Genomic DNA, 22,589 nt, shown 5'->3' with positions numbered 1-22,589 from the left:
CGTGTACCTTATGCGTGCGCACTGCTCGCACTTACACTAAGCGAAATCTACCCGAAGTCCCGACATACCTACCCTGTATACGATCTGTGCTTCTGATACTTTAGTTCCGAATTTTTCCTTATTAAATTATTAAAAACTCGCCAGAAAGATCCAACTCAATTGTAATAATTGCATCTGTGCACATCGAAAGGTTACTCGTCATGTGATGTGCAATTTTTCATTCGTGAAGTCGAAAATTGCTTTTAAAGCAGCCATCCAGTTAATCTGTGGTTCAGTCTGTCTGGCACTTGTCGATCGTTTGCACCAAACCCGTAGAAAAGTAGTCATAGGCTACGTCCACACTACCGATATCTAACCCCGATATTCTCGAATTTTCCATATCCAGTTCCTATATTGCAACCTGTGGTTGCTATTTAGGAACTGGTTATGGAAAAATTCGCAAATATCGGGTGTAGATATCGGTAGTGTGGACGTAGCCATAGGCCACATTGATTTTAAAATAAAAAAGCATGAATATTATATATTAGTTAGTACCTCTTGTGCCAATAAACAAATTAATTCACTGTCAATTTCCATTATTTTATTATATTTATTTGTTACATGGAAGTCGATGAAAACCATTGCAATTGAAACACTAAAAAAAGCGGTTGGTAGGTTTTTATTAATTAGCCCGATACCCATATCATTCAATTTTTATAACATCCTACATTCAAATAACAAAATTTAGAAAAAAATCGGCAATGTCGCTAATATTTGAGAATAATGCACATTTTTAATGATTTCTTATAGTGTTCTACATCCCTAAAGATTTGGAAGGAGAGGGGGTGGGTATGTCCACCAATCGTACACAAGAAAAACACGACGCACTAGCTTTATGTAATGTGTGTATCATGGATTATAAAAGCATCAGAATAAGAATGGATAAACTGATCTCAATAATTTTTTGTAGACTTTCTTGACCCATAACACCCCAAATAAAATAAGAAATATACCATATTTAAATACAAATAATACACAAAAACCTTTATTCGAGATTACATATATACAAAAAGAAAACATATTATACACTAAACATTGGAATTTACATTTATTAACAACAACAAAAATTACATTTACAAACACGTATCACACTTGGATATTCCACACTAATATCATTTCAGCATAAATGTAATTATTGAAAACATGATTTAATATGCTGACTATTGTATGAGATATATGTATGTATATATTAATGTAATCAGTGCTTTTTTCCAGGGCATAAGGTTCCGAAACTCACATTTTGTTAAGCTTTTTATAAAAGAAACCATGTTCAAATCTTTATTTAAATGAAGTTTAAATCAATTAAATATAATTTATCTTTAGGGTATTTATTATAGACATGATCGAATGTAAAATAAAGCGAACAAATTAAAATATTCAACTGAAGAACTAGTATAAAAGGAAAAGCTAAACTGGTGCAAAAATTAGTTTTTAAACACTGAAAATCCATCAAAAATAGGTATAGGAACATAGTGCCGGCGCATTGCACCAGAAAAAAAGCACTGGATATAATAATCTGCAATCATGAATAATGACTCATCACTATCATCCCAGAAAGGCAACATTGTGTGTTTACATACATACATATGCAGAAATATGTATGTAGTATGTACATCTATGTCAATGTTAAATTTATTATTTTATATATATATTCATAATTTTAAAAAGACATTTGATAAATGTGTCAATTTTTACAGTAAGATCATAAACAATTAATCTATAATATTAAAATTAGAGATACAGAGTAACACAACTTTATCTATAAACACCTGTTGCCCAATCTTAATACAAAAGTGTATTTATTGTGCTAATTTTCAAAGAAAAAATGGGGAAAAACGTGAAAGGTGTAATTAACAATTTCATTTTGATATATGATTTGTTCAAAAAGTAGAAAACAGTCTTATTTTTTTTTTATAAATCCAATTACAAAACCTACCATTAAATATACTTAAAATATAAATTTATATTTGAATTTCATCAGACGACATATTTATAACACATGTACAGTATTGTCCCAAATATAAGACAAATTTATATTTTTCTTAATGTAACACAAAAATATCGGGTTATGTCTCAACCTCAAAACAACATGAGAATATATGTAATTATTTTTGTTCAGAAATTGAAATAAAAAAAAAATGTTGTCTTAAAATATGTAACATCTAAGTTCGGACCAATATGGTATGTATTTACCTATATATTTATTTTACACATAAAGGCAAATTTTACAGCATAAAAATATAGATTTACATGTTATTCAGAAAAATATGTTTTACAAAGAAAAGATTATGAAATTTGAGAGCCTTCAGGATTTCAATGATAAATATAAGTGTATGATGATCAACATACATACTAGAAGACTATCACAGAAAACGCATTATATTAGCAAGCGATATTAAGAGTACATATTTACATAAAACTAAGCACATGATTTAAAATTTAGTCAATGTAAATATGTATCGGTTTATTTTTATTTTTTTAATAATATAATGGATTAGTTGATTTCTAAAAATATATTGTTGAGTACATATATATTTATACAAAAGTGAGATTTCAGGAAAATATTTTATCATTTTAAGTAACATTTTTATGACAATAATCAAACATTTAAATAAACATGTTAAATATTTAATGTACAAAAAATATAAATATTGACCAGTAAACATGCTGTCAATAATTTGTATTTGTATTTTATATAAAGAAGAGAATCAAATTAATTTCACAATTTCTATATGTGGAAGACAAATAATGTGCAACAAATGAATGATTTTATTCTTGAGACAGAAAACTCGTTATCACATGCACTTACAGGTGTGACTCATTATGTATTAATCAGTGAATTGCCTACTCTTCCAGTTTCATCTGGAAAGAGCATATAAACAGAATGAAAATGATATCCTCTATACTTACGAGGAACTTAAAATAAAAATAAAATTTGGTGATGACTTCCGTTTAACAAGGTACTGTTATGAATTATTTTCCTCTATTGACTTTGCAAAAATATGTTAACTTATACACAGAGTCGGCTCGAGGCGTGTGCGAAGTGTTTGGCATACACAGGCGCCTAAAATATTTTAAAAAATGCTATAAATTTTCCGATGACTGAAAAATGAAACATCGATATACAAAAATTCTCATCGGCTGTCATATTTTCGCCTTATATGAGATTAACGATCTGATATTTATATGTAAGTCGAATTCATTTTACCAAAAGTTTAAAACTTTTGTAACTTTTATAATTTTAGAAATTTACAAAATTTTGTTAGTTGTCAATTTTCCTTTGTGTATGTATTGTGTATTTTTATATTTTATTGCATTTTTATTTGATTCGTATTGTGCATTATTATTTTGTATCGTATTGTGCATTTTTATTTTGTATTTTATTGTGTATTTGAATACATCTATTTTAGTGCTTTTGCGCCATGTACACAGGCGCAAAAATCTACGAGTCGACTCTGACAATACATATTTTAAAGTATAGTTTTCAAACATAAAGGAAACAAATGTCATTATTAGCTTTTCAATATAATTAAAATGATAATATAAACGGATATGAAATATTTTCAACACTGATAATAATCAAATAAGTATGTTTTTGGACGCTTACATACATGTTTGAAGGCCATAGTTAAAATGAAACCTTTAAACCTGATATTATATACTGTCATAGCTGTTTGGATTTGGATTTGGATTTGGTCCTGGTGACGAGGTGCTCGCGGGAGGCTTAAAACCATTTTGTACAAAAACAACTCCATCCTGAAAAATATACGTTTAATCAAACAATTCAACAGTAACTTTGTTCCAAAGATATAGAATAAATTTATACATACCCTGACTAGTGAGGGAAGTTCTTTCCAAAAATTGATATTTGGAATCAATTCAATACCTCTGGCCCCCGTTGAGAAACGTTTAACACAATAACCGGCCAGTAAATAAACTAACGCCAATACAAAGAATATAATAAGTAGGGTCGTTCCGAGCGAGTGATGAGTGGGCTCCGGTATGCTTTTAATACAAGCGTTTGGCGAATAAAACCCAAGAATCTAAAAAATAACCAATGAGGATTAGACAGCGTATTTTTTCAAAGGTGATAACAACATTAATAAAATACTTACAGGTGCATCAGGGTCACCGCTAGAAATTTGAAGAATGCTCTCTCCGTCTGTGATACAAGAGAGAATCACCGTACTTACACTGAAATTAAATTTACAATAACGAGTCATTAATATTAAAATAAAAATAGTAATGTATTAAAAAAGAATCACTACAATATTGATAAATTTATTATTATTGAAAAGAGAAACATTTCAAAATATTAATATCGTCATATATTTAATTGCTATCGTTTCGTTGTTCTCCGCAGTCAACAATGCTGATTTACAATGTATAATACCAATATACATACATTTAACTATGATATAACTCTGACCATCGAGGTTTAAATTATAAGAAACGTATCATTACTCACATAGAATTTTTGCTGTATTGAAGCGAAACCTTATTCTTATTTCCGATTATTTTGGAATCTTCAAATTGACCGAGCGGATTGTTTCCCAAGTCGGACATGGTGATATCTGTACCGTTTTTCTTAAATTGAATGGTATGTCTGCATAACTGAAAAAAATATATACACACACTTGTGAATGGAGAGATTACTGGTGGAAAATGGAGTGTTTGTGAATAAGAAATGTGACTAACAGACGCAGCTTTGCAATTATTGATCGGGTTAGTCGGATCTCCGAGCTGAATGTCTCGACAAGGATGGAAGAAGTAGGTGTCGAGCGACCACTCGGTGGCGTTCTTGTTCGAATTGAAGGTCTGCGCGGAGTATGACCGCTTGGGGTCGGCAATGTCTTGCGGCTTCAAATCCAGCTCGCCGTCAACCCCCAACGTGCAATGACAGGATCCGAGGGCCGAGCACGACTCTCCCTCGAGACCTGAAACGAGGCTGAAGGCCATCGCGAACGTCCACATCCACAGACTAGGAAGTGCCATTATCCTCGTCTCTCGTCTCTCGTCTCTCGATCTCCGTCGTTCGTCGTTCGTCGTTTGTCGATGACAATAACTGACAGTCGCCCGGCCGCCACCCACCACCCACTGCCGCTCAACTACCCACTCGCGGCCATAGCACCGATTAATACTACCTTGATAAATTTAAATTTATCATTCAATTTTCAGTTTCCCGTCAAAATAAGAAAATCACAAACAGGGCCGTTCCTTGCTATAATATAGTGATGCGGCCGCATCAGGCGGCATCTTAATGGGGGCGGCATAAGCAGCAAAATCAAAATACAATCAACGCTTCTCTATTTTGGTTTATATTATTCCGATATTAATGTATATGATTTATGATTTATCACATGCGATTTTTCTATTTTACAAGAATATTACAATTTTTTTCTAGTTCTACAAAACGCTGGGAAGCGCTAAAAAAATTTATTTCACAATTAACTCTAAAACCAATGAGCGCTACTAGGTGGTCAATTAAAGTAGATGCGTTAAAACCTTTAAGGTCTGTTCATACCTAGTCAGCACGTACCGACTTCAGCAGGTATCCGGCCGTACGAAAAGTATTCTTTGGTACATTTTGTATGGGTATATTCATACCAACCGTCACGTTTACGCCACGGCAGGCTTACAGCAGTACCCGACATTTCCTGTTCATACCTGACAGCAACATCCGTCAACGTATCGTATCCGTTTTTTTGGCCATCGTGGAAATATACACGCGAATTACGTGCCATGAGTCTGCCGCTTTGCTGTTTTGGACCAATTATCAATAGTGACAGTTGACAGCTGTTCAATCTTTCGACATGGTTTTGGCGCAAATATTTAAAAAAAATTTTTCCACAAATCTTCACATGGTCAACATTAATCGACCATCAAACTGAGTCATCAAAAAACTATCAATAAACTTAATTTCTACCAACTGTCTTTTCACTTTATCTATGTATGTACATACGTAGTAACAATAGATAAAGTTTTTTTTTGTTTTTCTTCAAAGCACATAGCAGCGACTATTTTATTAGTTACCCAAAAGTAACATACATAAGAAATAAACGTAGCACTCATAGATCCTTAGTATCTCATTAATCATTAAATTCAAAAAAATGCATAATACTTTCAATTAATGTCAATCGAAAATCGGGATTTTTGGGAGGGGGCCCCTATCCTATATTTATATTTACATGGATGTGTCTAGATTAGGAATAGATTTTATATTCGGAAACTGTTTACAATTGTGTATTTAAATCTTACTATATCATCGAAGTATAATCAAATGTTATTTTGAAAATATGAAGTAAATTTAAATCGCTGGTTGATGATGAATCGTCGTATCAAAATTGTTTTAAGCAATTCTGTTTATATTATTCACGAAAATTTGTTTATTCCCATTTTTATTTCAGTAGTTAGTTGTTACATAGGTATTGGTATATACATAATATTGACGTTGGAAATGGGCCCGGCAAAAGGGCCCACGCAAATGTTGAAACTTACATTTCGAGCCTAATAAAAAAAGTTAACCGATCCTCGGGCTGTTAAAGCAGGTATTAGTTGTTTGTGTATATCGTAAGAAATTTATTTTGTTGAAATACCCAAACTTTAGGTCCCAAAGTTGCAATATCCTATAAATAGTTAAAAAGTTATTTAATTTTACTGAGGGCCCATATTTTCTAACAGATAATGGGGCCCACATACCATCGGGCATGTTCGCTTGTATGGCCAGTCCGCCACTGGCCGCAAGTACCAAGAATTAGCGGCTGTTGGGGACGACGTTCCATTGTAAAGGTGACGTAAATTGAAGTGTAACGAAAGTTTAATGTAATTGTTTCCATTGTAAAGGTGACGTAAATTGAAGTGTAACGAAAGTTTACTGTAATTGTTTCCATTGTAAAGGTGACGTAAATTGAAATGTAACGAAAGCTTAATGCAATTGTTTCCATTGTAAAGGTGACGTTAATCTAACTGTAACAGAATTTAAATTGTAAAGGTAACGTTAATGTAACGGTAATATAATTTAAATGTCATTGTTTCCATTGTAACTGTAAAGATAACGACTGTAATTGTAAATATAACTGTGACTGTGTGGCGGCTCGCTTATACGACATGGTCGAGTTTGGTTGCCTTCCTGCGAGTGGGGACCAACCCGGCTGGGTTCGGAGAGCTGCTACCCACTCTGTCTTCAGCTGTCATATAATAAACACGTGCATTAACATGCCAGTCGTCTCACCAGTTCATCCTCCATACTGGTGACCCCCGACATCGAGCCACGCAGCCTCGATCAATTTCAACATGCCGCTCATCCCTGCCTCGCCGAGCCAGGCGGGGAAGCTACCCGCCGCGCCCCCATCGCCATCAACACGCGTCGCGGCCCGCGGGTGACAATAAACGAGCAGACACGGCTACCTACCTATCTACCTATCGACTGGAGTCCAGCCACAACGTCGACGACAGGTGTTTTTAAAAAATGGGGGAGCGAATGAGACGACGATCTTGACAGCTGGATGTGGAGTCATGCGCGATCCACTACACATAGAACGGTCATCCAGCACCACAAGACATACACCACCTCAGCACCATCATCATCATCATCATCATCAAGGCCCCGTCCGTCCCCACGAGCGTCGTCACGCCGAGACGGGCGGTAGCGCTACAACACCTCCACGAGCCACAACGACTCACAGTCCAGCTCGGAGTATCATCAACCACATCGATCCCCCTGCCGCCCCCGCCGCCCCACCAACCGACATCAGCCTCGGAAGAGCGGCGCCGCCGCAGCATCGCATTGATCGGCGCGACCATCGGACCACCCACCGTCCTGCTCGCGACGTCACCGCCCTCGAATCTACCGACCATTCAGGGCGGTACACCTATGTACACAGCGGATGACCCACGTCAACAATTTTTTTTCTCCCCACGTAATAATTTTTTCTCTTTGTGTAACAATAATTTTTTTCTTTTGTAAAATTTGTTTCTTTGTAATTTTGGTATCGCTGATGCTGGGGGGGGAGTGATGTGGCGGCTCGCTTATACGACATGGTCGAGTTTGGTTGCCTTCCTGCGAGTGGGGACCAACCCGGCTGGGTTCGGAGAGCTGCTACCCACTCTGTCTTCAGCTGTCATATAATAAACACGTGCATTAACATGCCAGTCGTCTCACCAGTTCATCCTCCATAACTGATATCAGAGATAAATGTAACTACTGTAGATTTATCAGTTCGAATTTGTTGGTCAATCGGGACGATTCGACCTACTAGGGAGGCAATATAACGTACGCCGCGGATTAAGCGAATAGAATCCCAGAGACTGTGTGACCGTTCAAAGATTATCTGTAACGGATATCTGTTAACGGATTAACTAAATGCATACCGTGCGACTGGTATAAGTGGGTTTTAAGGATTAGCGACAAGCTAAGTGCATGAAACAATGATTGCACTTCTCATACCGTGGGAATACATATCCGAATACGTGACTATACAGTAGGTAAACAGATTAGACGTCCTGAGAGATCTACCCCTTATAAGGCGGTACGTAGGCGATATCAGGGCATTCTGGACGGAGCGCTGGCAATACGTGTATCTCCTGAATCATCAATAAATGCTGTGAAACGACTGTTGGCCTTTTACTTGGATCCTCCACCCACCCCTACGCAACAGTATTCTGACGCGTAGCTACGAATGCACGTGTATGCATTCATATTGTAAGTACTCGACAATACAACGTAAGCAATATTGCGCCGTATCGTCATGGCCTGTAATGTATAAGTAAGCCGATTTTGCCTTGCACTCGGCCAAAGTGCCGTAAGCGTGACGTGACCGCGACGTGTAGGTAGATATGAATAGAAATGTAATAAAATGACATATTTGAAACGGAGTCGTGCAGTGCTGAAGCCGTGCAGTGCTGTTAAGTATGAACAGACCTTTATGATTTCAACATTGCGAAATCTATGATGTATTATTCTAAATAGAAGACGAGATAATTTCTTTTAATGAGATTGCACAGAATCTTAAATGGAGTACAGAATTACTAACGAATTGCAATTGAAGTCATAGGCAGGTTTTTCAATAACCTAACAGCTCTAGATTATAATAATAATAGTTTACACTAACTAAATGTTTGTTCATACCTATCCAGCACGACCCGTATCCTGCAGGTGTCATGCAAGTGCGGATAGTATTCTTTGGTACATTATATGGACGTATTCATACTTCATTCGCGCATGCCCATTTACGCATTCATGCGCGTCCATATAGAATGTACCAAAGAATACTATTCGCACTTGCACGACACCTGCAGGATACGGGTCGTGCTGGATAGGTATGAACAGACCATAATTAGTAAAAAAAAAAAGGATTTTTTCGTAATATCTTAGAGCCGTTTTATTTATATTAACCTCGTTAGTACTGTAATTTTAACATATCAATTATTAAATCATAGTGAAATAAGTTAATATTTTAATTTTGAAATGTTTTGAGTATGGAGGATGAACGAATGAGACGACTGGCATGTTAATGCACGTGTTTATTATATGACAGCTGAAGACAGAGTGAGTAGTAGCTCTCCGAACCCAGCCGAGTTGGTTCCCACTCGCAGGAAGGCAACCAAACTCGACCATGTCGTATAAGCGAGCCGCCACATCACTCCCCCCCCAGCATCAGCGATACCAAAATTACAAAGAAACAAATTTTACAATAGAAAAAAAATTATTGTTACACAAAGAGAAAAAATTATTACGTGGGGAGAAAAAAAATTGTTGACGTGGGTCATCCGCTGTGTACATAGGTGTACCGCCCTGAATGGTCGGTAGATTCGAGGGCGGTGACGTCGCGAGCAGGACGGTGGCTGGTCCGATGGTCGCGCCGATGCGATGCGATGCTGCGGCGGCGCCGCTCTTCCGAGGCTGATGTCGGTTGGTGGGGCGGCGGGGGCGGCAGGGGCATCGATGTGGTTGATGATACTCCGAGCTGGACTGTGAGTCGTTGTGGCTCGTGGAGGTGTTGTAGCGCTACCGCCCGTCTCGGCGTGACGACGCTCGTGGGGACGGACGGGGCCTTGATGATGATGATGATGATGATGATGGTGCTGAGGTGGTGTATGTCTTGTGGTGCTGGATGACCGTTCTATGTGTAGTGGATCGCGCATGACTCCACATCCAGCTGTCAAGATCGTCGTCTCATTCGCTCCCCCATTTTTTTAAGCACCTGTCATCGACGTTGTGGCTGGACGTCGGTAGGTAGGTAGGTAGCCGTGTCTGCTCGTTTATTGTCACCCGCGGGCCGCGACGCGTGTTGATGGCGATGGGGGCGCGGCGGGTAGCTTCCCCGCCTGGCTCGGCGAGGCAGGGATGAGCGGCATGTTGAAATTGATCGAGGCTGCGTGGCTCGATGTCGGGGGTCACCAGTATGGAGGATGAACGAATGAGACGACTGGCATGTTAATGCACGTGTTTATTATATGACAGCTGAAGACAGAGTGAGTAGTAGCTCTCCGAACCCAGCCGAGTTGGTTCCCACTCGCAGGAAGGCAACCAAACTCGACCATGTCGTATAAGCGAGCCGCCACATGAGTATGCACATTAAAGGTCGTATTATGTTTATAACCCGTCACTGATACAACTGACAACTGCTGTCAAATTGTCAAGCGTGTTGCATATTGGGTCTTTTATCTCTTTAACGTCTTGAAAATGTCCGAGTATGATAAAAATATAAGAAAAAAGAAGTACTTTGTGACACCACGGGTAAGTTTAATTCTTAAACGATGCATTTAGATTCAACAGTTATATTTTATAATGTAAAATTATTTCACCAAATAGGAGTTCACTCCTCGTAAGCCTGTCATTCTCGCGAAAAACGACAGGGAAAATAGAGAAAGTGATAAAGATAAACGCGAAAAGGCGATGCCGACAGAAAAAGAAAAACCTCCTATTATTATGATCAAAGTTCGTGAACCGTCTACTACAAAAGACACTGAAAATAGACCTCAAAGTCCAAAAAAAAATACGGGAAAAGAAAATGACATCGACCAAATAATTCATCCGACGAAAATTGCTCAGAATGAAAGCAAGGGGAAAAAAACTGCCGGTAAGTCATTGGATATTTGCATCCCTATAATTTCTACATAACGTTGATGTAATTTTTTTTTCATTTTAGAAAATAAATATTTGATTCCACCCACCCCGATGCCATGTCCTACGAAGTTGATCGACGATTATATGGAGTTTCTACCAACAGTTTCTGAATATTTGCAAGACACAAATACAAATTTTTTAGTGGTCGGAATCATTGGTTAGTCAAAACTATGCGTAATATAAAAAAAGTGCAACTAATTTTAAAAAATTATTAATGTATTTATTTATTCAATCAAATATTTAGGTGGTCAAAGCGTTGGCAAATCAACAATCATGAATATTCTTGCACATGCGAGTGATTTATCAAACATAAGTAATGAAATACTTAAATCTCATGAAATAAATAATGCAAATCATTCAAAAAATGAAAATTCGACTCACGATACAGAATCAGAAGATAATAATATTTTACAACCAATTGAAAACAATATAAAAGTATCGCTTAATTCAAAAGTAAACGATGAAGTCAAATCCACACCACTAGTATTTAAGTGTCAAGATATAGAACAAATTGAAACAGGACAAGCTTGTTCATCAGGTACCCAATTTTATACACTGACATAATTTTAAATTAATTTAGTACCGATCCCAAAGTATTATACTTAATTACACTGTAAAATGCGAAAAAAAATGTCACATCAATGATTAAAACCAACATGGTATATTGTGAGAATTAATTCATTTTTAATTAATTAATTAATTATTCAATAGGAGTGGATATTTATGTGACCAATTCACGCATAATACTTTTGGATACCGGAGCTGTAGGTGGAGCAGGAAGCACACGTACAATGAGTGGAATCGGATCTAATACGATTGGAAAAGGAGGTCTTGAAGTGTCTGCTTTTTTGCTTGCTGTATGTCATGTAGTTATATTGGTTCAAGATTGGTTCGTGGACTTTAATATCTTAAGGTATTACTTTTACTTAATATTGTAAATACTTAATGAAATAAAAAACATGGAATTCAATATTTTTATGCAATCCATAGGTTTATCCAGTCTGCTGAAATGGTTAAACCTTCAATACCAGCATCTTCAAATCAAACCACTACCCATCAATCATCTGGAACAGGTGTGTCGTCTCAAGACACCGATTCACCAAAAGATCACCATCCACATTTGCTTTTCTTTCAAAACAAATGTACAATGGATGATTTCAAACCGCAATCTGTCAAGACCATGCAAGATTTATATAGAAAGGCATTTAGCAAATCAAAAATGCATATAGAAAGTGGCATGTTTTTATACGATTCCGATCCTAATGAATCTACACACCGTATCACCGATGGAATGTTTCATAATTTGAATGCTGAAAAATGTGGAAAACCCTTAAATTTATTCTTGATGCCTGCACTGTCTGAGGACGATGGTAAATCTTCGTTCAATACCATGTACATATATATTTATTTATTTACAATCATGACATGCAGTTTTTATTTCTAGATAATGACACGTTTAAAGGTCACCCAACTGTGGAAGAAATAGCCGAACGACTTCGATGGACAATTTTTGGTGTGTCAAAGAATCAATTGACAAATGTGCAACTCAATGAAAAGAATTGGCTTCAGTATTGCTGTAAAACTTGGGACAATATTAAAAAGAGTACATTTTTTATTGAATATAATAGATTGTTACCATGATACAGTCTGGAAGAAATTTGGGATTATAAATGGAATAAATCTCTGCCAGTAACTGGCACTATATTCTATCAGTAAATCATCACTGATTATGATCCTTATGCATTTGAAAACTGATGCATTTCCAATGGCGCAAGATGTTGAATATTTTTATATAAAATATCGCACAATTCACGATTGTTGTACAATTGCTTTTATTGATAAAGCAAATATTTGGAGTCATGTAAAATTTGAAGTTCTTAAACTTAAACTTAAGAACAAAAAACAAAATAAAAAAAAAGCAGCACATTAAATATTTTTTTATTAATGTATTTATTATATGGAATACATAAAATTCTTATAAAATAAATTATTATTCATTGATGCTTAACTTATAGAAAATATGTTTGTATTAAAACTATTTGTTAAAATTGAATTTTCTAAACCTTTAAGTGTGTTCTTAAATTATAAAAATATATTTTTCAACTACATATGTAAGTAATTTCGAATTCAGTCAACCTATTGCAGATCTGGTTAAAATATCTATATTTTGATCTTAATATACAATTAAAATTGTCTTTTGAAAAGGATTTGGAGAATACAAAGTTGTTTTATCTTCTTTTGTCATCTTGCAAACTATTCTCGAAAAAGTTCATTTCAACCGAGTGATCAGTACTGTATTGTATGTATATATGGAAAATTGGATTTTTATAATTAAATTAAAATGAAAATGCTTCGTAGCCAATTCATTTTGTAATTCCAGATTTATTGATAAACTGCTGGCAAAAGTGGACGACGTTTAGGACCTGGGGTTTTGTACGCATGTTGGTAAACGCTCGCCAATCTCCAATGTTCTGGATATCCACTAGTGTCATTCCAACGACTGAATGGTGGATGTAGTGTCGGAATAGCATACGATTTCTTACTATAAGGATCCCTCATTTTGGGTATTTTTAAAGAGTTTTTCGTGGAGTTGCTGGAGCATTCATTTTTAGAATCGGAACTGATCGAATTTGGATTACCAGCCTTGAATGCAGATTTGTACTCATGCTTTGGGTGCACTTCGTTCTGTTTCTTCTTATTTCCTTCACATGCGTGACAATTTCGATCAAATTTTTGCTTCTTTTTGTGCTTGGGACACATAACACTGCACGGAGATAGCGTGTCATCTTTAAATCTATCAGAACTATCTTTGGATACATTGGGAGAACTACGACAAATCTTATCTTTCTTTTGTATCGATTGTATTGAACCTTCAGAATTATTATTTAAATGATCTAATGATCCTCCTCTTTGCCTCGTAGTGTACTTTCTAATGTCTTCCTTTTGCATTACATTAGTGGAACGATTTTCCTTTGATTCGTTATTACAACCAACATTGTCTTCCCAAGCATTTTTTATAAACTTTCGTTTTGAATAGGTGTTTTTTGTCGATGAATGTGTAGACGTTTTAGAAGAACCACTTTCAGTTCCACATCCATGTATTCCATCACATTCGCTTTTATTAGGCGCACTTTTACCTCTATCTGTTTTTTTATTTGAGTTTTGTTCCCCATTCTTTTTCGTCGGCTTGCTGCTTTCATAACAGGAATGTTGCGGACATTTCGGAACATCACAAGCATTTTTGTTCCTATTTTTCGACATATCCTTTTGAAAACAAGGCACAACTTTATCATCTTCAAAGTTGTGTGGTAATATATTCTGTGAAAATATTGCGTTTGATCTTCCAGTATCTGGAATGAAATCAGCATTTTTAGTAGGAGTATGCACCATTGAAAACACTGCCGGAGCCAACGATCCATTAGAACCATCTATGTGCTTCGATCTTTTAGGCTCATCACGAGGATCGGCCGTTCGAAAATCCCAACATATAGCCAAATCCATCGGGCTCATCTGTTGTTTTAGTGACGGTTGCAGCTTTTCTCCTCCGGACGTGGCAGGTCGCATTAAATCATAATTATTGAACCTGGCAGTGTGCTTCTTAGTACCAACACATGTGACGGGGCGCTGTCCAATTATATTCAACGCTGCAGAGTACGGTTTCACATCGAGATCTTTAGTTGGATCGCTTCTAGTTTCTCTTGGTCCCATAGTGTCTGGAAGAGGATGATGCAAAAGATTATCCATGTGCATTTTGCGAGCGTAATAAAAACCCGAAAACGGATCGACAGCAGGTAGTTGCTTCCTCTTTGTATGCGTATTTCCGTTATTATTTTCACTATATTGTAACATAGTGTCTTCCTTCACTTTATTATTCTCCGACTCGTCCGATTCGTGCAGATCGACTTCCGGCTCTATTGCTCTCGACAAATCAAGTTCTTCTACTTGAACATTTTCCACTTTATCTTTGGGGTTTGACAAATTACCTGGTGTGTATTCTTTTACATTGTTTTGTATATCTTCTTGATCCTAAAATAAAACAAATCGACTTAAATACAAATTAATCATAATTTTTATTGGTATTAAAATATTCAATAAAAGAAATAAAATTAAAACATAAAAAACTTGCATCTTTCATACTTAAAAATAAATAAAAAAAATACTGAGATAAATATTTATTTTAACATAGCAAAATTTTAAAGTATGTACATGTTTATATACTTATTAAATCATAAAAAGCAATGGAGAGTCGTGTGATGTGTATGTATGTATATACTGACTGACATGAATTTTACAATACAAAACATACAGATATAATAGAAATTTTGAATATTATCACATATTATTTCATATAAAAATTTTGAATATCACGCCTTTTCTATAATTACATATAAAGATTCAACTCTGCAACAAAAATAAAAATAAATCGCAATCTTATTCGTAAGCAAAACAAAAAAAAATACATAGAAAATTTATAAATCAAATGAAATATTATCAATTATCAATCTTACAAGTGTAACATTAGTAATGTCGGCATCATTCCGCTGAGTAGTTTTTTCAAGCAGAGGAGGAATCTTCCTCAATTCAGCAGCTGAAAAAAGTCATTGCACTTTTATTTTGTTTACCTGCAATGTACATACATACTATGTAGATAGAAACTTATAATTTAAGAAAAACCTGTCTGTTGAGTGATACGCAAAGGATAGTCCCAAGCTGTGAGATGAGGTGGGGGCGGAGGCGAAGGCAAGGAGACAGGTGGACACAGAAGACGACCTCGAATATCTGCTAACGAGGAAGCGGCAGGAGCTCGAGCTTCCGCCCCCCGGGGGCGCCTCGGTTGTCGATTAGATACCTCCCAATTACGCAGTCGCTTCGCTAAAAACGCATCTTCGAACTGCAACACAAAAATATTATATTTTCATCACTATGTATATATATATAAATACACACACATACATATATATATATATATATATATATATATATATATATATATATATATATATATATATATATATATAATTGTATAGCAAAAACCATACATAATAAGAAATGCCTTAAGATTTCAATAATGTATCAACGACCATTCATTATATTAAAATTTCGATATAAAATATGTATTCTAAATTGAAAAACTTTACGAGCTTAGCGAGCTTGCTGCTCTCGATTCGAAGGTTTTTGCGGAACTGTCTAAAGTTTATTGCATGTTGCGACCACTGTTCCTTTCATTGCTCGCAAACATTTTCTTTCATCGTAGTCCTTTTTTGTTTAGATTTTTACATACCTCCTTTATGTTTCATTTCAATGTATTATATATTAAATTCAAGCGTACATTCTACAAAAATGATCCAATTCACACACATAATGTATAAATCGTTTTTCTTTGATAAATTTGTAAAGCCAAATTTAGTAACAAACATATCATTGCCTACTAGTATTAAAAGTTTGCTTTGACTGGTCGAAATTTTACTCGAGTGGATGGAATCTTTTTTGCAGAACTACACACGCCGACATGTACTGATTTATGTATATAGCTCACAGCCAATTTTGTTATGTGCAAATTTTTAAATAAAAATCGAAATAATCAATAGAAGCGAATTATTTCTGGCCTTTTATATTTAACCATTTTATAAATAAACATGTAACCTTGTTAACTTGTTACATGTAACCATGTAACCCGTTGATTTCTTGTACGTACATCGACTCAAACGCAGAAAATGGTTGACGAGATGTCGAACAAAAGGCTTTCGTGCCTCGCCGTGTATCTATTATTAACTCATTTCCATTATGAACTTATATTTTCCCTATGGCAAATATATCTATCGCTTACATAAATACATACATACCCACGAGACTAAACACGTTTGTTCATAACAAATTATATATTATTACTATGACGTACATATTATTTAGAATACGATTCAGAACCGCCCATCCAATTTTCGACAACCGCACGTTGATTATCAAAAAATTAAACCGTCGATCAACCCTTTCGACACGCTCCCGAAAACAGTAGGTACATATATTGAATGATGAACTCTCACAATGCATATGTATGTATGTATGTACATGCACTTTGATTCTCGTTGAATGAGTTGTGATGCATTTTTTTTTTTTTGAATAACACTTTCCCGATGATATTTTTTACTACGCAGAAGTATCGTGTTTGAAGATATTATAGTATGACACGAAAATGTCGCCGATCGGCCAATAAAATAAGAACAAAAGAAAGAATCGGAACACGCATTCCGATGAATATCGGATATTTGTCTTTTTACCTAATCGTAGACTGAAACGAAACCGTTTCCGTCACGCACCTATCAAACGATCATAATTTAAGTACGGATGCTATAAAATATGCATTAATCCGAGTGATATCTATGTATTATAGATAGAAGATACACGTGAAGAATTTTTAGACGACCATATGGTCAAGAAATTAATTGTCAAATTGCGCCAGCAAAGCCCTTAACTGAAAGTGTCTAAATAGGATTATACGATTAGGCGTGAAATATGGTATGGTGGAGCATCTGTAGTCATCCACCCCTCTGACTTTCATACATACAACCCTTATTTAGCGTGATGACTCCTTCTGACTATCTCCGTTAAGATACACAGTCCATGTAAAAATCAACATTTTTTCATTTGTGTTAGTCAAGTCGATAGGAAATTTAGCATACGGTTGTAACAACTTGCTTTGGGCAATTGTGATCGATCTTAATGGCAATAAAATTGTACGTGTCGCGTGCTGCAGTTTGTTGACCTCTTTTATATATATTTTTTTATTCGCAACTGCCCCCAAAAATACGTCATTTTACCCCTAAAGAGGGACAAAAAATGGCAATTGTTTGTTTATATGTACACCGGATCTTTCTATTGGGGGATGTGCATATGTATGAACGGGGATTTGCTCGTTTGACAAGTGCACCATTGTTGTTATTGCCGACTGATTTATTGTCGGGATTAAGCATAAAATAACATAGATAAGTTCAAAATATGTTATAAAATAGCGTATCTAAATATAGGAAATATCAATCGCAAGAAAATAGACACATTATTGCTTATCGAATATGCTAAAACAACGACACAAACGATTTATTTAAAATTGACTCATAGAGTGTCATACTTCATCTACAAATTTATATTTACTCGGTGAGTATATTTACAATATGTAAATATTGTATATAATTTCGAAAGAGACTTTATATGTATGTTTGTTTAGTTCATAGAATCTGTGACGTTCGATTTAATAAAAAAACAAATGAATATTCAAATAAATTTAAATAAAATAAAACTATTCAAATAAATTTAAAAAAATGTTTACTATTAGCCATGTTTAAGCGTTTTATATTAAAAATGCCGAGCGAAGCCGGGTAAAAACACTAGTATTTATAAATGAATACGTTTAACAAATTGTTTAATGTTTAATCTATGTATGTAAAATTTATATTATTTTTTTCAAATTTAGTTTTCTTATGTACGTATAAAAGAAACAAAAGAAAAAAAATTATACAAATGTCATATTTCTATTTTTGACTCGATTGTTTTATCTTTAAATTTTTATATTAAAAAATCAATTGAAATTTTTGTAAATCCAAGTTAAAATACATTTTTGAAATTAAATTAAAAAAAATCGATAATGAAACATATGTATGTATATATGCATAATACATGCTCACACATTCCGGCTATGTGAGCATTTTCGATACAAATATAGGGAAACTTACACAAGAAAAAATGTCTACATTTATACTTCCGGCTGTGGGATTTTGTACAAAATTTATTTATTAATTAGCATCACTATACATATTATAAACATATAATATCAAGAAGTTTTTTAAAAAGAAATATTGTTAAAAAATAATTAAAAAAAATTTGTATTTTTACGAATTCTAGCAAAAACCTTATCAACTCTTAATTCGTACATAAAGAATACAAATATAAATTTTCAGCCTGATACGTTCAGTGGTGTGTAAAAAATCGTATTTTCACAACATTTTTTACTTTTTTTAGAATAAAAAATCCCACTTCCGGTCTATTCAATTTAATGATTTTTTATTTATTTTCATTACATTGATACAAGGATTATACTTAAAATTTTCTTTTGAAGAGAACGGTGATCGGAAAAATGCACTCGAGATGGTTGCACTCTCTAGACATCCAAACTTTCAAAGATAACTAACGCAATAGAATTCCACAAAAAAGTGGTAAGGGGTATTTGTTTGTTATCCGAGGGTGCATAACCTATTTTGTGGAATTCTATTGCGTAAGTTCTCTTTGAGCGTCTTTGAAAAATAGGACTTCTCGAAACTGCGCCACTATTCAGTCCAATTTAGTGCATCTTTCCGGAAACCGAAGAGCACACATATTGAAAAGGTCGCAAAAATGTATTGGAGAAAAGTATTGAAACTTTAAGCCATTTAAATAAGGCCTAACAGCAGTATCTCCAGATTGAAAGGCACTGAAGAAAGGTAGGCAACAATCAAAATGGAAAGTTTTTTTCAATAAAGAATCAGTAACTTTTACGAAAATTTATTGATTATAATATACTTGCATTATATAGGTATATACATAAATATAATTTATGTATGTATGTACCTATATAATACTTTGTTTTAATTTTATTTTATCATGTTTTTCTGCTTATTGCTTTTTTCTTTTTATTTTATATTTTACTTGTTTTATCTTTGTATTTTACTTATTTCATCTTTGTTTTTTCTTTATCAAATGTCGGCCATTGTGGCGCATTAGGTTCTTCCTGTAATGCAACAATGGTCCAAAACTATATATAAATAAATAATGATCGATCCGTAAATCCCTTATTGTTTTAAGTATTTTTAAGACAATGGTCAAGCAGCCAGTGACTGATTATATAACTTACTGTTCATCGATTTACTGACCAAATTAAACAAAGTTACTGACCAAAAAAAAATACGGAACTTAAAGCTATATTTATTTCGTCGAAATTTTGTTCCAATTTCGATTTTGTTTTGTATTGATTTATTTATGTATAATTTTCGTTAGCTCGTTACAGTATTTCATTTGTTTATGCTACATTTTCACGAGCAGAATACGACATTTATATGATTTATAGAACAAAAACAATTAACGAAAATATGGCTCGCATTATAAATCCAAAAATTAGCATTTGACTATAATAAAGCGACTTTATCGCGTGCGCTATCAAATACATAGAAATAAATTGAAAATTAGACTCACCTGTCCAGCTTTGAAATTGATCGACATGATGACACTTTAATTTCTAAATAATAATAAAAAAAAACAAATGAAACCGAGTTGAAATAATTAAATATTGAGAATAAAAAAATTCAGAGGAACACGAGTTCAATCACACCGAACGTGTTACACATTGGCACAGAGGAAAATCACTGAAAAATGTTAAAGGAGCGTATCGGTCAAACAACGACCGCTACTATGGATACTCCTCCTTGTTTTCCCGATTTCCAGGAAATTCTCAGGACTTCGCCTCGTGTTTCTTTGCACGTGGACGCTTCGTCGGATCGATTGAATTTTCCGAGACGGCACGCATACGCTGTATTTTCCACGTCAAAGCTTTCCAATACAATTTAGCTAAAAGCTTCGCGTTTCGCCGATGAAAGACGTGAATGACGAGCTATTATTTGATTTTGTACGTCGAAACTATGATATTGTGTATGTACGTTCGTTGCATCGAGATGAATTTCGAACCAAGTAGAATGGTTAGGTAATACAATACAAAACTCGCTATAAAGAGCTTTGTATGGAATGCGATGAACTCTTTCTTCTTCGGTACGATTGTATTTTATAAATAGGAAACCCACTTCTTTGTATCCAATAACTGAAAAAGAATAGTGAATAGTCAATCGCCCTTGACCCTACCGCATTAAAGCACACGTTTATGTGTATACATATTTGAAATTTCAATTTAAATAAATTAAAAAACTTTTCCTATACCGGTTTCTTATTCGCAAAATGCATTTCTGTGCTATTTCTAATATTCGATTAAAATTTTTAAATCGAAAACATTGTAAACGGTACACTTGTCGCAATCGCGTGACAAGAGACAACATAGAGTCACCAGAGCATATACATTTTTCCTTGTTTGTTTTGCAATTTTATGTAAAAGCTCATGTAGGTAGTATCAAACGACATAACACATATATGCACATAAATATGCATATGTGGATTTCAATAGATTTTATTGTAAATTATCAAACGTTTAGATTTTTTTAATCTACCATACAAATGTGTTACGTTGGTAAAAAAAAAGCAAATTATTTATATTAGTATACTTATAACACAATATAAATTTATGAAAATATAATAAGAGGATGTGAGCCCGCCCAGGGAGAAACACAACGACCAATCACAGAGACGTATCTTCAAGCCACGCCCATTTTAAATCCATCCCTTATAAACGAGAACAATTTATCTCAACCCTTGCTTCCCAAAAATTTATATTATATTATTTCTTCGATATTTGAAAATTTGTATTTTTATTCTTAAATGATTATGAAGAGTAAAAATGTATCAAAAATCCAAAAACGTATATTTTTCGTACATACATATGTACACATGTCCATATGTAGATACCACAGCATAGGATTTTCTTAGTTAAGTTCAAGCTATCAATTCAACTTTAAACTAAACTACATATATATTTTCAAATTATTCACGAATAGAAATATGATATATTGATATTTATTTTTATTTTTACAATAGCTGAACCTGACATGCGTTGCAATGCCACAATAACGCGTGCAATTCCCGTTCCCGTTCTCGTTCCCGTTCCCGTTCCAGTTCTCGTTCCCCTTCCACAGACATTCAATTTTATATATAGTTATAGATATATTTGTTGACGTGGGCCATCCGCTGTGTGTTTTTGGTACAGCCCTGAATGGTCAGTACATTCGAGTGCGAGGTAGGCGTGGCGCGATTATTGTCACATCCGCGTGATGCGTTGAAGGCTATACTTTCGCGTCAGTAAAATCGTAATTACGAATATTATATTATTAAGAGGTTTTTTCCCGTTTTTTTTTTCACAGTAATCTTCCCGGACATGCATACAACAAATCCTGAAAGTTCAATCGTAATCGGTTCAGTGGTTTAGCAGCTTATTCGAGACACACACACAGACATTCAATTTTATATATATAGATAGATATATCAATGCGCCTTCCTAGACAATTAATTACAAACATTGCAGCATTTTTTATTTCACAAATTACTGTATTTTGAGAGGCTGAAGTACACGAAATTAACAATTAATGAACTAATCCAATTAATGAATTAATCTATGGATTTAGACTTCAAAATCAGATATTTGTGACTTAGCCGGTAGGATGGTTTTTGCCAATTTGATGGAGGAACCGTTTCAACAATGAAATCAGATAAATTGGCAAACTCTGATAGAAAATGATCGACT

The 22,589-nt window shown here is 34.6% G+C and overlaps 3 protein-coding genes across 5 annotated transcripts; 1 reads left to right on the top strand and 2 right to left on the bottom strand.

Annotated features, from left to right (window-relative positions):
• Positions 1-1,013: 1,013 nt before the first annotated feature.
• Positions 1,014-5,147, bottom strand: LOC143909071 (uncharacterized). 3 transcript variants are annotated; one of them, XM_077426966.1, is made up of 6 exons: positions 4,738-5,147; positions 4,508-4,653; positions 4,155-4,233; positions 3,870-4,082; positions 3,647-3,795; positions 1,014-2,901 (listed from the first exon to the last, which is right to left on the bottom strand). In XM_077426966.1, the coding sequence occupies exons 1-5, from the start codon at positions 5,032-5,034 to the stop codon at positions 3,694-3,696; spliced, it is 837 nt and encodes a 278-aa protein (XP_077283092.1). In that variant the 5' UTR covers positions 5,035-5,147; the 3' UTR covers positions 1,014-2,901; positions 3,647-3,693. The 3 variants fall into 3 exon arrangements, with proteins under 3 accessions (XP_077283092.1, XP_077283094.1, XP_077283093.1); XM_077426968.1 differs by having other exon boundaries at positions 2,520-2,901; positions 3,680-3,795; XM_077426967.1 differs by having other exon boundaries at positions 2,776-2,901; positions 3,651-3,795.
• A 5,477-nt stretch (positions 5,148-10,624) lies between these two features.
• Positions 10,625-13,145, top strand: LOC143923152 (nonsense-mediated mRNA decay factor SMG9). Its single transcript, XM_077446685.1, has 7 exons — positions 10,625-10,777; positions 10,853-11,120; positions 11,190-11,324; positions 11,412-11,705; positions 11,879-12,080; positions 12,158-12,537; positions 12,612-13,145. Exons 1-7 carry the CDS (start codon positions 10,724-10,726, stop codon positions 12,806-12,808), a joined length of 1,530 nt encoding a protein of 509 aa, XP_077302811.1. The 5' UTR covers positions 10,625-10,723; the 3' UTR covers positions 12,809-13,145.
• A 404-nt stretch (positions 13,146-13,549) lies between these two features.
• Positions 13,550-15,295, bottom strand: LOC143909102 (uncharacterized). Its single transcript, XM_077427004.1, has 2 exons — positions 15,290-15,295; positions 13,550-15,193 (listed from the first exon to the last, which is right to left on the bottom strand). The coding sequence occupies exons 1-2, from the start codon at positions 15,293-15,295 to the stop codon at positions 13,550-13,552; spliced, it is 1,650 nt and encodes a 549-aa protein (XP_077283130.1).
• Positions 15,296-22,589: the final 7,294 nt, after the last annotated feature.

Source organism: Arctopsyche grandis, chromosome 3 (genome assembly GCF_051622035.1).
Source record: "Arctopsyche grandis isolate Sample6627 chromosome 3, ASM5162203v2, whole genome shotgun sequence".
In the NCBI taxonomy this organism is placed as follows: Eukaryota; Metazoa; Arthropoda; class Insecta; order Trichoptera; family Hydropsychidae; genus Arctopsyche; species Arctopsyche grandis.
Note: the sequence above shows the minus strand (reverse complement) of the source record. Positions and strands in the feature narration are given on the sequence as shown.